The sequence below is a fragment of the Numida meleagris genome, chromosome 17, assembly GCF_002078875.1.
Source record: "Numida meleagris isolate 19003 breed g44 Domestic line chromosome 17, NumMel1.0, whole genome shotgun sequence".
Taxonomy (NCBI): Eukaryota; Metazoa; Chordata; class Aves; order Galliformes; family Numididae; genus Numida; species Numida meleagris.
This window is the reverse complement of record NC_034425.1, coordinates 1,339,196-1,354,107: the sequence shown is the minus strand read 5'-3', so window position 1 is coordinate 1,354,107 and position 14,912 is coordinate 1,339,196. Positions and strand designations below refer to the sequence as shown.

Genomic DNA, 14,912 nt, shown 5'->3' with positions numbered 1-14,912 from the left:
AGCCCAGCCCGCAGTGCTGGCGTCGTGGTGACTTCAGTAGGACATGCACCTGTGCTCCAGCCACAAGGAATAGCTGGACTTTGCAAACGTCAGCATGGTGATGCTACCAGCCCATTGCCAGGAGGCATCAACACCAGGGCTCCCAGCACATCCTTGGGCTCTGCCCCCCCTTCCCCACCTCCCACCTCAGCTGCCTGTGCTCAAGGCCAGCCATGCACAACCTGGGGTCGGACTGCTGGAAAAACAGGTGTGGTGTGAGAAGGTGCTATGTACAGCCCTCACTGGAGCTTTCCTGCCTTCCTTCAGAGCTGCATTTACTTTCAGGTCCTTGCTCTTGGCCTTTGCCTTGCAGCAAAGCATGGCCTTATACCTGATTCTCATCTTAACTTGCCAACTGGACTTTCTGCCTTGAGCTTGGACCTGCCTCATCGCTGCAGACTAGCCTGGCCATCACTGGACCTCAGCCATGAGCCTCTCCTGCTGCTGCTGGTGTACTATGGGGCACCCTCCTACAGGTGAGGGTGTCCTCCTGCCTCAGTTCCCTCAAGGAGCAGCCCACTCTTGCTCCTCCTTGACAGTCATAATCCCCATTTTACAGCAGGAACATAATGAAATCATTAAAGTGTGGGCACACGGTGGCTGCATAAAGTTGCAACATCTTTTACTTTTCCTTGCCAGCTGGAATGCAGAGTGCCACTCACCTCCCACTGCTCTGGTGATCTATTCAGAAGAACACGGGGCCTGTCTTGGCCCACACAGCATTTACACGTCAAGAAATGTTGGAAAGAAATGAGCACTCTTTTCACATATGGTAGCTGAGGAGCAATTACTGCCCTTGCCTCTGCAACTGAGTTTTTCACTGCTGTGTTTTCTTCTGCATCAGCATCACACCGAGGACGCTGCACAGGGTGATGTTCTGCTGCTGAGTAGCCTGAAATCCACAGTGCGAATGTAGTCCTCTGGTTCTGTATTTATCATGTTAGGACTCACAATGAACAAGCAAATGCTTGCTGCGATTCCTTCAGTTGGTTCATCCTTCACCTGTCAACACCCTCCACACTTTTCCTATCAGTAGCAGGGGGATGAGTTTGGTTACACGGTGCATGGCTGTGTGGAGAAATCCACGTCCCCATATGCACTGAGTGTGATGATGGTGGAAAATCTCTGAAGCTCTCTGGAAGCACAGTCCCCCCCTCCTTTGTGATGTTCCTGTTGAGTATCTCAGAGCTTAAACTGAGCGGTAGGTCCAGGAGTGAACATGAATCCCTACCTGAGCCTGTATCCCTGGGGTGCTGTATCCTGCAACCAGCATCCCATTGGCCAGAGAAGGCACCTCTTGGATGAAGCAGTGGGATGGAGGTGATCCAGTGGTTCTAACCACCCCAAGAAATGGATACATCTTAAAACACATTGTTTTTTTTTAATTATATGAAAAGGTGTCAGCGACAGTGCAGGAGAGAAGGGCAAGAAAAGTATGAAACTTCACTGACACAACCTACGGTGGAGCCTACAACATCTGTGGGGCTCTCTGTCCTTCTCTCGCCCTTCCCACCCTGCTGGGCCTTTACTGGAAGACCAGGTCAAGTTGGCATCTTCCTCACAGTCCCGTGGGCATAGCTGCTTGCTAATGGCTCCGTATGCCCTTTCTTTTCACCTCCATTGAGATGTCCATGAGGTCTTGGATAAAATGCTGAATCTAGGGTAGGGAAGAGAGGTGGTAGAGCTCAGAGTGCTGGGGAATGTGTCTTGCAGTAGGGATGGGAACAGGAGGCGTGGCAGGGCTTATTGGCCCATTAGGAATACAGGTTTCATGGATCAAACTGGAGGATAAGGCCTTGGTGGATCTGTGTCACCAGAATGGTCTTAAGTGGGCAAGTCTGAGTTCAGGGCAGGGGTAAATGGAGCCAGGCCTTGGCCATAGGTTGACCTGCTCACCCTGCCCCGACCTGCCAGGTCAGCAGGGGCTCACACTCAGGTTTTCCTGATGTCTTCTCTCCAAGGGAGGGCCCAGGTGAAAAGGTAGATAGGTATCTGCTGAGCATCTTACTTTCCCTAGGCTCTCCCCTCCCTTTGGGCAGCTGAGGGTCATTACTGCTCCTCTTTCTGGGCAGGGAGGAGGGGTCTGGCTTGGTCCTACCATGTTCAGTTGTGTGTAGCTGTCATCCACTGGAACGTTCAGGCTTGTTTCCATCTGATTTTTCACGTGCTGGAAGAGGCCGAGGATGGCCATCTTGATGGTCCCCAGTTCCAGAGTTTTCTTGGCAGCTGTTTTCTGCACATCAGCCCACCGAGACTCCTGAGAGGAGAGAAGAAGAGAAGAGCTGCGTGTAGACATGACCCAGCAAAGATGCTGCTTCAGCACTGGAGACCCTGACTTGGAGACCTTAATTTCCACAGTTGTTTGGTTTGCTGGGAAGACCACGTGCTTGCTGGCGGTGGCCCAGCTTGGCATGGTATAAGCTGATCCAGATACCACCGCAGTTGCTCCTTGCCCCAGGAGCTTCTCCCTCTCACTGCTGGCTCCTGCAGCCCTCACTCTGGTGGGTCTCGTCCCATTTGTGCTCTCTGGGATCTGTGAATCCCATTGCCACCCTCCCACTCTCCAGCTCTGCCTGATGGGACTCAACTCAGCCAGGTCTGGGAGATCTTCCCCCGCTGCCCCATCTTTCCTCACCCAGGTGAGAATATCCCTATGAGCCTGGTGAGAACGTAGTTCAAGCTGATCCTGGTCGCTGTTGTACTGCAGGCTCTCATCTTCAGCATACTGGGTGAGTTCCTTGGCTTGCTGTTGTGCCTCCCTGAGCCCTCGTTCTGCTTGCAGCAGGGCCTTGCGCATCCTCACTAGCTTCTTGTAGTGACGAATGATTTCCGGGATCTCCTCAAACTGCAGCACAGTGGGGTTAGTAATTCCCCTCCCCTCATAATGGTAAGTCTTGCGCTGTTCATGAGCGGGGCAGCGCCTGCCCCAGCTGGAAAGTCTTGTGTCTTTGATGGACTGCCAGCCAAGCTAAGTGGTGAGCTATGCCCCATCCCTGATAACTTCCCATTGGGCTGTTCCCAGAGCTGCCATAAGCAAGGTGAGACATTGCACCTCTTCTCCAGAGGAGCAGCGCTCCGATAAAACAAAGCACAAATGCACTTGCCCGCGCTGAGCTACCTGGACCTGGGAGGGAGCCAGCTGAGATCCCAGGAGAATGAGTGACGCATGGAATGACGCCCAGGCTTCCTTGAAAGGATACAGCCTGGATTCCCATCCCTAGACAGCATTTCACTCCTCCCACACCATCAATGTGACATGAAACAGCGACTCATAGTGTTCCCCATTTCACTTATCCCTGTGCCTTTTCCTCTTTTAACAGTTTTTGTTTAGTTTTCCCAAGCCTTCCCCTCCTTCTCTGGTTCTTTTCCTTTGACTCTGTTCCCCTTGGTTCTCCCTGGTTACAGGGAACCTCTTCCCATCCCATCTGAGCTCTCAGGGTTTGACCAAATTCTACGATTTTCCTGGATGTATCTTATCTTCCTGAAGTTTAATGTCCACCTAAGGCCCTCCCTGAGGCCATGAGCTGTCTGCCACACTCACCTGTGAGATATTCACCACATCCTCCAGGTATGTTCCAAAGATGGAGTAGTTCTGCACTCTGTTGCTGAGTTTCTGGTGCTTATTTTTCAGGGCTTCCAGTTCCTCCTTAGCTCTCAAGAGCTCGCTCTCCTTCTGCTTCTTCATCTCCCTTTCTTTGCCAGCCTTCTTTAGAGCTTGGATTCGCATCTTATCATTTTCCTGGTGGTGTTTCCCCCATCAAGGCACACACGTATATATGCACACAGGGAAAGGAAAGCAAGAGAAGAAGGAGCTGAGTCACGCAGCAGTGCTGTAAGGAGTTACCTTTCCCAGGGCACACATTCTCTTCCCTGTTTATTGGGGCCACCTCACTAGCACCAACACTCTGGTCTTGGAGACAAGCCCCTGGGATGGCACTTCGCTTTTCAGACCTACTGCTATTGGTCCCTGGATGTTAACAGGGGGGACGGTGTGAGCCCCTCCTGGGGGGCCCTCTGAAGGTCACAGTGGTGCAGGATGAGCTGCCACCTGTGCAGGCCTTGCCAGGGCTTTCCATGTCTGTGGCACAAAGCCCTGAGCTGCCCTCAGAGCTCTAGGCTTAAGGGAGATTCGGGCAGAGTGGGGTGCCCGCAGGCCTTCTTCCAAGGGAAGGGAGGAGGAGGCCGTGCATCTCGGGGTGGTGTTGGGTGGACTGAGGAGGGGCAGCTCTACCTTTAGGGTCCTCTGAGATTTCTTCATGTGAGCCTTCAGCTCATCTTCCTTGGCCCGGAGCTCCTTCCACCGGCTGGTGATGTCCTCCATCCTCACCCTGAAGGCCTGGCAGCACAGAGGGGACACAGTACGGCTGCCCACTCCCACAGCCAGCCACAGATGTACCACCGCCCTCCAAAAAGCCACGAGCCACCCCAGCTGTGACCAGGACCCTTCCACCTTTCTCACCTCTTCCTTCATCTCCAGAACCTTTTGCATCTGTTGGGCTTCTTTCTTCTTCTCTTGGAGGCGAATAAATGGAGACAGAGAGTCCTCCTCGGTCAGTTTGAGTTTCCTGCCGCAGAAGCATTCAGTAGGGTGACTGGCTGGGCTCAGCACCTTGGCAGGGTGTTGGCTTGCCCTGCCCCATCACCCCACCCAGGACCTGTCTCAGAGCTGGTCCAACAGCACGAGTCTCCCAGGACCAGGGTGGATTGCTCTCCAGAGGGGATCCCATGGAGACAGCGAGTGGGGGTTCAGGGCCGGGGAAGGGAGGTGCAAGGAGAGGCTGAAGTGGTGGAGGTAAGGAGATAAGATGAGTGGGGGAGATAAGGGGGGAGAGCAGGGGTGCAGGAAACAGAAGCAGATGAAGAGAGTGGAGGAGCTCCCTACTTGAGCAAGGGCAGGAGATTCTTCCTGTACTGCATGCTGATGTAGCCTGACAGGTCCTCGTTGTCCATGGTGGCCATTGCTTCAGCCATCAGCTCAGCTCAGAGAGCTCAGGTTCTCCTGGTGCAGCTGCTGCCCCGTCACCCCTGGAGCTGCCCTGTAAGCCCAGGGGCTCTGCAGTGCGTTGGGGACACGCTCAGGAAGGATACGAGCCCTGGGAGCCTCCTGCTTCGGCTTTCTTAGGGCATTCCATGCCCTGGTGGTGCCTGTTGCTGCTGGCTGTTGATGGTCGGTTGGCATGGAACAGGTTCCAGGGCAGTTGGAAGACACTGGGGCAGTTATGCGGTGACCAAAGCAGTGTGATAACCCACATCCCCATGGAAGGAACTGCAGAGTGCATGTGGGCTCTGTCCTCTCTGCAGCCCAAGCTGTACCCAGCCCCCTGCAGTGCCCTGGGCTGCCAGAAGGGCTCTGCTGCCCCGTGGGCTTGGAATGGTGCCTCGCGATGGCCGCCTACTCCTGAGGGTCCCCCACCTACAGATGGCAGTGACCTCCAGGTCTGCTCCTTCCACGAGACCTTTTCACCCTCTATGTTTGCCAAGGGCAACCTCTGCCTTCCTCAGCCCTAACGTGCAAGAGCCACATGTGGGGTACTGCACGTGAAATGCCCCTGCCTTGGTGGGGAGAGTCTGCAGGGAGAAGTCTCCATTTCGGTTACAACCCCAACTTGTATCAGGGAAATTAATTCCAGGCAAACATCACCCCGTGCTCATTATGAACCAGTAAGGCAGGGAAAAGCAGCCTGCTCTGTCTGCTTTAAGCAGCAGGAAGATGTATGTGCAGGTGGGGACCATTAGTTACGTGAGAGATGCTTCACTTAGAAACAACTGACCAAGGCAAAGCCAGGAACGTGCTTGGCTTTTATTATGGAGGTTAAAATCAGCCACAGGTGACTTCCCTGTGGACAGCACTGGGCTGTTCTCATCCCATCGGGTCAGGCAGAATACAGCTGGGCTGCTGGGGGAGTGCAATCATTTGGGGGAGAGCAGAGCAGCCTGAGGTGGCCGCTGGGCGCTGGGATTAGTTGAAGTTCATTACCACGAATAATTGGAGACAGGCGTTTCCAAGGGGAAACACTGGCTGGCTTCCCAGTCTCGCTGAGAATTCCCCGTTACACGACGCTGTCATACAAGTGATAGGCAGGCTCCGGGGAGCAGGCGGTGACATCAGCTGCCTTCCTGCTCCCAAGGCACATCTACCACCGGGGCTGCCCCTCTGCTTTTGCCTCCACAGTATTTCATTGCTCCCTGAGGGCTGCAATGAGAGTGCAGCCCATCCACCGGGCAATCCCTGGAGTTTTTGCTGACCACACACAGTTGTTTCAGAGGAAGCACGCAGACTCCATTCAGAAGATGCTGGTCCATGCCTGTGGTCCAAGAGCTGTGATGGCCAACGCCATGCCCTGTCCTGGTGGGTCCTTCCCCCGCCTGGAGCTGTTTCATGGCTGTGGTGGAAGTGCCCTCGGATGGCTTTTTTCCTTCTTTTTTAATGTTCCTAATCACTGTTTGCTGCTTTTATCCTCACATCAAGGTTTTATCTTTGACAAATGCTTTCCTCCTCAATAGACTATGCATTAAAAAAGAGTTTCTTCCTATCATGCTCTCCATAGCAACTGCATCAGCTTGCCATGAATAAATTACCTATGACTTGACATCTCTTATTAGAATATAGAAAATGCCATTTCTGAGTCATAGCAACCCAGCAGGAACCTTTTCTGTTCGTCCCTCAGGTACATCCCCCATCTTTCCACTCTTTGAAGGAAACTACTATTTTTTTCCTTTTAAATCCCCTGTGCTCCCAAGGACCCTGGAGCTGCAGGTGGATGGAAAGCTGCCGCAGCCGTTCCCTTCTGGCCTGCAGGATCTCCAGGTACAAAACACTGCTGGCGATTCCCCGTGGACCTGGGCCTGCCTGGAGCTGTGGGGAGGTCCCAGTGTTGCTCTGCAGGCTTCTCAGCTCAAAGCACCTTCGACTTGCCTATGAAAATTGAATTTTCAATTCAATTGTGGGACAATGTGGCCACAGCCCAGGAGAGGGAGCACTTACGAAACAAGTGTGCAGTCGCTGCGCAGCCCCAGTCCTGCCCTACCCTTGCCCGAGCAGAACTCCAAGCAGCATTGCTGTGCACGCGGCAGATGTGGGAGGAATCTGCAGATCCGTGAGGGGAAGGGGTGGGGGACCCCGAGTCACCGCCCGGTGCTGCTGCACGCCGTGCTCCCCTTGCTACCTGCTCTGTGGCACCCAGCACTGCATTCACCCCAGGAGCCGAGCCTGCTGGAGGTGCCCACCAGCGCCTCTTCCACTCTGCAGGGCAGTTCTCCATCTCCAAGGTTCCCCAGCACTGGTTTGTCCCAAGCCCTTTACCTGCACCCTGACCCGGAGGCAGCGTGGGGTGCAGCTCGTGCCGGGGGGTGCTTGGGGGCTGGTGCAAGGAGCAGGCAGAGCTAAGAGGTGGTTTCCCAAGGCCTGGCTCCCTCCCTGTTACCTCTCTGTGTGTTTCTGCAGGGTGTTGCTGCCTGCTTTTCCCACCTGTGCCCATCTGGGGTTTTGGATTCCCCGCATGTTACACCACCCAGCTGCTGGGATGGGTTCCTGCACACATCAGGCTCCGGTGACTTGTCCAGCTTCTCTCTCGCAGTGTTATCTCTATCCTCACTGAGCCGGCTTCCCAAAATTGCCCGGGGATGGAATTGTGTAGGCTTTGTTGGAGAGGGCTGCCCCACGCCTCCCTGCCACGCCTGCTGCCCTGGCTGCTCCTTCCCATCCTGCTGTTCAGCAGAAGGGTGTCTGCAGATGGCAGTGACACCTGGAGATGGGGAGGATTTGCTGCCAGAAAGCAGCAGCCTGGGTATTTGGGTGAAGAAGGCAAAAAGGGAACGCGCTTTCCTGTGGCAGAAGTCCAATTCAACACAGGTGTCTGGGGAGGTTTCCATTTTAAGACCTCATTTGCTGAGCACATCTTTATAGCAGGCGAAAGAGCCCAGAAAGGACAGCTTGCTCTTTGGTGCACAGAGAGGTCCATGAATCAAAAACACAAGGATGAATCGTCAGGAGCAAGGAGCAAACCATGACTCAGTGCCCGGCCATGCCTGCAGCAGCAGCAGCCACACAGGTCCTCAAGGTGCTCAGCACAGGGACACTGACACTGACCCGATCCTGGAGGTCCTCCCCCCACACTTAGCAGTTTTCCAGCACATCAGATTGTTTTGGGGATAACGAACTCCCCGTGCTCTTGCATCAGCCAAAGCTGTCACTTCTACCACAGCTACCAGAAAGGTCTGCCTTCCCTGTCAAAGGTTTGATCACGGTTCCACGGGAGCTCAAGCGCACAGCAGAGTCATTGCAAAGCTGGAGCTTCTCAGGTTTCTTGCGCAGGATGCAGCTCTCTGGCAACCAAGAGAAGCCCAAAGCCTTTTCCCAAGAGCTCCGTGCTGGGTCAGTTCTTTCTACTGGCTTTAAAAACCTTTCTGGTGGCAGGTGGGTGGTGTGTCACTGAGCTCATCAGGAAGGACTGAGACTGTGGAGGAACCAGTGAATGCCTTCCAGAGGGCAGAGGAGGAGGAGTGGGATCCCACTGCAGGCAGAGCCCAGGGACGGCCATGGAGGGATGCATGTATCTCCACCGTGGTCATGGTTGCTGCAGAGAAGACCTGAGCTGTGTGACGTGCCCCTGGAGATGCTCAGAGATACAAGGCCGATGGGATGGGTGACATCCAGGGCTGCTGAATCACGCTGCCTAAACACAGATGTGCAGGGCAGGGTATTTCCATGAGCCACGAGGCTCCGTCGCTGCTCCCAGCTGCTGAGGAGGGCACATTTTTGTGTGCAGCATTTTTCTGAGTGCTGACAAAGCAAGCAACACGATCAGCCAGCAAAGCCATTTCCACCGTGTTGCCTCACCCTTGGTTGCGGAGCAGATAGGTCTGACGCCATCCCAGCGTGCTGGACACAGACCCAGGGGATGCAGAGGTGATGTGGGAGCAGCTTGAAGCCTGGGATCCCCTCTGGGAAGGGGATGCTGGGGGTATGGTACCTTTTCCCGCAAAGCTGTGCAATTGTGCCGATCCCCAGCAGCCTCCCTGCACCACCCCTGCAGCCAGGCTGTCTGGGTTCTGATGGATGTGTTAAGCTGCCATAATCCGGCCGTGATGCAGCAGGGCCCCTCGCCCTCAGCTGCTCATTCCCAGCCCTTCACACTCCCGCGCTGGCAGAAGTGTTGGGCAGCCCTGACCTGGAACCATCTGCCTGGAAAGCGTCATGGCAGGAAGAACAGAGCGGCTCAGGAGCCTGCTGGCATGTGCATGGGTAGAGGCTTGTGCCCAGCAGTGGGGCAGTGCTTGGAGGAGGGCAGGAGGTGGCTCACCTCCCGGTGGCTGTGCTGATGCCTCCAGCATGGAGATCTCCCCAAACAGGGCTGATGTTGGGATCACCTTCAGCACTTTGGACACGTCCAGCAGCCCAGTGCACTGATGCACAGCATCACAGCATCCCTTCTTCCTTGCCACCAGTCCTGCAAAACAAGGGCAGAGGCTCATCTGGTGTGAATGGACCATATTAGCATGTAGAAACCGTATAATAATTTGCCTTGATTTGGTCAAACATCACTGTGATGATGGGTTCATAGTCCCTCTCCTTATTTCTGGCCAGGTTTGCTGCTCTCCACCTTGTCCTCTTCCCTGAAGCATCCCCCAGACCTCACAAACTGGGCACTCCCCACACATCTATGTCTTCTTTCATCCAGCCTCTACTCCTGTCCTGTTATCTCTCCTCCCCTTTCATTAGCTATCTGGTCACGTCTGGATGTCTATGAAGCTTAAAGCTAAAAAAGGAAACCACCAAACTCTTCTGTATTCCCTGCATCCACCCCTGTTAGTTCCTCTTCCCCACTGAGCAAAGAGCTGAAGATCTTCTTCATCTTCCTCCCTGCAGGTGTTCTTCCTTCTGCCTGCACTGTCTCTGCAAGCAGCAGCCTCTGCTCTTCCATCCCCATCCCACTCCCTTGTGCCATCGCTCCAGGGTCAGATTTGCTTGTGTGCAATTCTTCTTATCGATGCCCCATTGTCCGAGGGCTCGTGCAGCCCTCCTGCCCTCACATTTCAGCTGAAATTCACCCTTTACCTTTTCCTTGCTCGGCCTTTGCTTGAAGCTGAAAATGATGAGTGAAGAGCTCTGACTGAATCGTGGCACCTTTTTGTTTTCCACCCAGACCAGCCCTTCCATCCTGCCTGCCTCCCTCTCTGTGCTGTGCAGAGGACACAGGGAAGCTGTATGCATCCAGCTGCTCACCACAACGCCAGAAAAATGAGGAGGCAATGCCATCCCCAGGCTCTGGGAAAAATAGCAGAGCTTTGGAGCAGCAAGAAGGTGGGCAGCCGAGGGCACAGCCAGGGACAGGGGAGGATAGAGGCACTGAGAGCCAGGTGCATGGCTGCATCCTCCACCCCAGCCCCAGCATCTCACACACACCCTGCTGCAGGGAGCACTGGCAGAGCAGAGCTGGTCTGCAGGGACAAAGCGCGAAGCGAGCGCAAGATCTCTGGTGCAAAGCAGGACATGGTTGTGACATAAGGCTGCAGCTCCTGCAGCCCTCTAGTTCCTTTCCTTCCCCTCCTCCTCTCTTTCTGAAGTCCCCAGAGCTCACTATTGCTCCCCAGGAACCTTGGCACAGAGGCACCCAGGCTGCCCCTGGGATATGGGGGATCCTAAGAAGGGTCTGGCACCAACCCCTAAAATAGGGCTGTGATTCCCATGTACAGGTCTCTTCGATCTCTTGGGGCTCAGGGATCCTCTATCTTGGTTCCTCACACTACACTGGCAGATTAATTTTCCACCCTCTCTTCTCCTTTTTATCGCCTCATCCTTCCCAAAAAGATTGCCCTCGAACCCCACAGCTCCATGAAAATGAACTGACACAGGGGGTTGCCCAGACTGGGTAGCCTGGAGGATCCCCTGGAGCTGGGAGTGCACTGTGAGATCTGTGGCAAGAGCATCTCTGGGAAGGGATGGGAACCTCTTCTCTTGGAACAGTTCACTCACAGCCCTGGTGGGATCTCTGGCCTGAGGCAGCACAGCAGCTTCCCTACACCACCTGTTACACACCCACTGGCCCCAAGGATGCCACCAGCTCCTGGGGTGGAAGTCTGGTTGGTATCCCAATCATCCATCAGCAGCTCTGGCCTCTGGGTGCCTGTCCCTGGGGCAGAGAGGGAAACTGTGCAAGTTGTGGGCAAGTAGCCCCATCCATTGTGCCAGGACACGAGCTGATGTTGCAGAGCTGCCCTGGGCTCCGTGCTTTGTCTTCTACTGAACTCCAGCAGCCTTGGGACTGGGGTCTCACAGGGCTGTGAGGATCCTGAGCCCTTGCTGGCGGCTGCCTCTACATTTCAGATCCCTGCACTCGATAAATAAATCAAGGGCCATACTGGAAGCCATGGCCAGGCCCCCAGCCAGGGGCTCCCCACAGCTCCCGGCTCCTGCCCTCTTCAGCCACGCTCCATTGGGACAGACATGCCTGGGAGATGCGAGCTCTTGAAATCCTGCCCGAAAACAAAGCGTTTCCCATGCTAGGGAGCCAAAGGAGATGACATGGCCAGTGCTGAGTGCTGATCCTCAGCTTGATAGAAAGGACAAGGCTGGGAGAACCCAGCCTGCTCAGCACACCCATACCCAGTCCGTGTCCAGTGCCTCATCCCATAGACACTTCCTCGCGGCCCATCACTGTGAGCAGCGCCATGGGCACCACTGCTGGAGGTGCTGTGCTGCCTAGAGAAGCCTCAGGGAGCAAAAGGAGGAGCTGTCCCACACAGTTCGGCACATCCTGATTCACAGTAAGGAAATGCAAACTATGCACAGGGTAGAAGAGTTCAGAACAAGCCCAAGTCTCCAGCCAGTCGTAAAAGTCTGGCCAGGATGAGGCACGAGGAGCTCTGCACGTTGCTCAGCACTGCTCTGGGCTGGGCTGAGGCCAAGGGAAGAGTGGGGGCCTGACCCTGCTCCGCGGAGCTCTGGAGGAGCCAGACCCAGAGGTGCAGCCAACATTTCCCCTCCAGCTTTTGCCAGGAGCAGGGCAGATATGGAGCCCTGGGCTGATGCTGCCTGGAAGTTGCTTTTGCTTTCAGTCCATGGGGTTGCTGGAGGGGCTACAGGGGACTTATTCCTAGCACACTCTGATCTTAGCAAAGGCTCTCATGAGGAGGAAGAGGTGATGCAAAGAAGTTAGCAGACCAGTGTTTTCAAGCTGAGGAGCAGAGCACCAAGACTCAGCAGTATAGTGTGAAATCCCCAAAGCCTTCTGAATCCTTAAGAGCAAGCTGCAAAGCTGGCCAGGAGGGAACTTGCCTAGGAACAAAGTGCAGATGAGCATGGTTCGTGTCTCACCATGCCTTTAAATGGAGAAGCAAGACCTACCTGATGCTGCACGAGCAGCCCTCGGCCACCCTGGGAGGCTGTGCACACACCGGGGTGGGACCTTGCAAGTGCAGAGGCTGAAGGAAAGCAAGCCAACCCATGCTGCCAGGGCCTGCCCAGGAGGTCAGGGGCAGAAGGAGGCCAGGAATTCAAGAGAAGAATGTGTTTGCTGTTTGCTTTTTCAGTAACACGTTCTGGGCTGTGGCTAAATTCTGCTTCCAAAGTGCTGAGCCTGTTGTGAGAGCTGGGAGTGACCCAGGGATAGAGGCAGGGGAAAAATACTTGTCTCTCTTGGGCAGGCAGCTCCATGCTCCTGCTCATCTCTCCAAACTGGGCAGTAAGTTGCTCCAGGGGCAGGTGATTGGACCCCATAGCCCCAGGGTGTGAGGTCCCAGCAGGTCCCAGCATCACTCTACACTGGGGAGCAACTTCCCCAGCTGGAGCAGAACCCATTCCTACCCAAGGCACCACACCCAAGAGACCATGCTCCTCAGATCACACCTTCAGCAAACTCCCACTGATGTTGGGAGCCCATCTGGTGACACAGAACCCACTGTCCATGTTTCAGAAGGTGCTGAGCCCAAATGCCCACAGAACCATCTCTGCCGGAGCTGGGAGCCCACTCCGAGGGTCAGCAGGAGTATGAAGAGCCAGAAGGATTCTATGTCTGTAAGCAGGGATGTGGCAATAAGCAGGAATCAGTGTTCTCATTTCCCTGAGAAGCCCAGTTCAGTTCTTCAAAAAAACTTTTTTTGGAAGAGGCCTGGACTGGCAGGAAGACCAGGGCCAGAGCAAGGGTCTCTGCGAGTCCTGGGGTGGAGGAGAGCTGTGCCTGTGTCCTGCAGCCCTGCCTGGCTTTGAGTCACCCCCAGAGCAGAAGCCTAAAGAGCTGTGAAGCCTCTGTTTTGGAAGAGGATGGTTCAAGTGTGCTCATCCCGACCATGAACACGGCGTGGCCGTTGAACCCTGCTTGGTGGCTTTCTTCCAGCAGATGTCCCTTGGCCATTGTGGGATGGAACAGCCTCTGCACAGCCCCAACCAAACACCTCCGTTCTGGAGCAACCATGGGCACTTGCGTGGCACCTTGTGCCCATCACTGGTGTCCTCATGGGACAGCTGGAGGGAGCGGGGCAGCCCCGAGGTTCCTGCATTCCCATCCTGCAGGAATGTGCCTGGGGAAGGGGCTCACGGAGCGGCCACTTCCTAAAATGCTGCTCGGGGCTGTGCTCCCCACTTGCCTCAAGCTGCCAAACCTCTTGCAATAAATCAGAGGATTTTCCCAGCACAGCACTCTCTCTGCCAGACCTCAGCTCGCGCCTTTGTCTCTCCCTCCCGACCCCCTCCCTCCTGCTCACTTTGCCTTCGCTCTGGAGTTGACCCCCCTTTTTGTTAGGGGTGCATTGGCAGAGCCCTGACCCATCACAGCGTGTTTGTTTGCACGGCCCCGGCTGGGAAATGAAGGTGGGGGCCAAATCCGTGCCCACCGGCGTGGAGAGCTGGCTCTGAGCAAGCTCCAGCAACAGTGGCTAAATTGTCCGGTTTTGGCTTCCATCCCCTTGAATTTTTTACCTCCCTTGGATTTAGGGCATTTGGGGCATCCTCTGTGTCCAGCATGGTGTTCCAGGGGAGGGTGCTGAGTGCCTCTTCCTGCCGCCAGGACAGATGGATGGACAGACAAACAGCAGAGAGGGGTGGGGACCATAAAGGCTGTCCCACAGCTTGGGTGGTAGAAGTGACTTAGGGTGCAATCCTGAAGGCAAGGGAGCACCCAATCAGGGTTTGTAGCTCTGGGTGCCCAGCACAGCCCCACTGCAGTCCTGGAGCCAGCGGTGTCACCCCAGAGGGAAGGACCCCACAGTGAGAATGTCACCTGGGGCAGGAAGGGGCAAGGACAGCCCTGTATCTCTGCCCAGTCCCTGGGTGCCCTGCAGAGACAGAGGAGCAGGGATTTGGAGCATGGAATGAAGGGCAAGCTTATCTGAGCTCAACCACAGCTTGAAACACTAAACACCCAACACAACTCCTGTGGCACTGTGGAAGGGGTTCCCTGCTCTCAGTGTCTATCCCTGTACCCTCCTGGGGTCCAGGCATGGAGCAGTGTGGTAGCCATGTCCACTGAGGGCACACCAGCCTCCCCTCAGCCAGGTGGTTAGCTGGGACTGATGGTGCTGTGCAGGGTGAGATGGCATTCCTGCTTCTGAGGAGACCAGCTCACTTGCTCGGTCTGCAGAGAGTGAATTTAATTCCATGTTTCCATGCTGGCAGGAAGAACGCTCATCATGAATGAGCTCAGGTAGAAATCCTCCCTGGGGATCCATACCCAGAACTTGCCCCAGCATTGCAGTGCATGAGCCACCAGATGAAATATTTGCTCCTGGCGTGGTGAGTTGTAGAAATTGCACAGGACAGCCCCATGAGGTCATGTCCAGACACTGCCTGCTGCAGGGCTTCATTAATGGGAGATGAACCATAGCCATCCCATCCCATCGCATCCCATCCCATCGCATCCCATCGCATCCCATCCCAT

The 14,912-nt window shown here is 55.1% G+C and overlaps 1 protein-coding gene across 1 annotated transcript; it reads right to left on the bottom strand.

The window, feature by feature from the left end:
• CCDC42 (coiled-coil domain containing 42) lies at nt 1,394-5,666 on the bottom strand. The gene is made up of 7 exons (XM_021415225.1): nt 4,922-5,666; nt 4,499-4,604; nt 4,271-4,375; nt 3,581-3,778; nt 2,675-2,884; nt 2,138-2,296; nt 1,394-1,696 (listed from the first exon to the last, which is right to left on the bottom strand). Exons 1-7 carry the CDS (start codon nt 5,008-5,010, stop codon nt 1,625-1,627), a joined length of 939 nt encoding a protein of 312 aa, XP_021270900.1. The 5' UTR covers nt 5,011-5,666; the 3' UTR covers nt 1,394-1,624.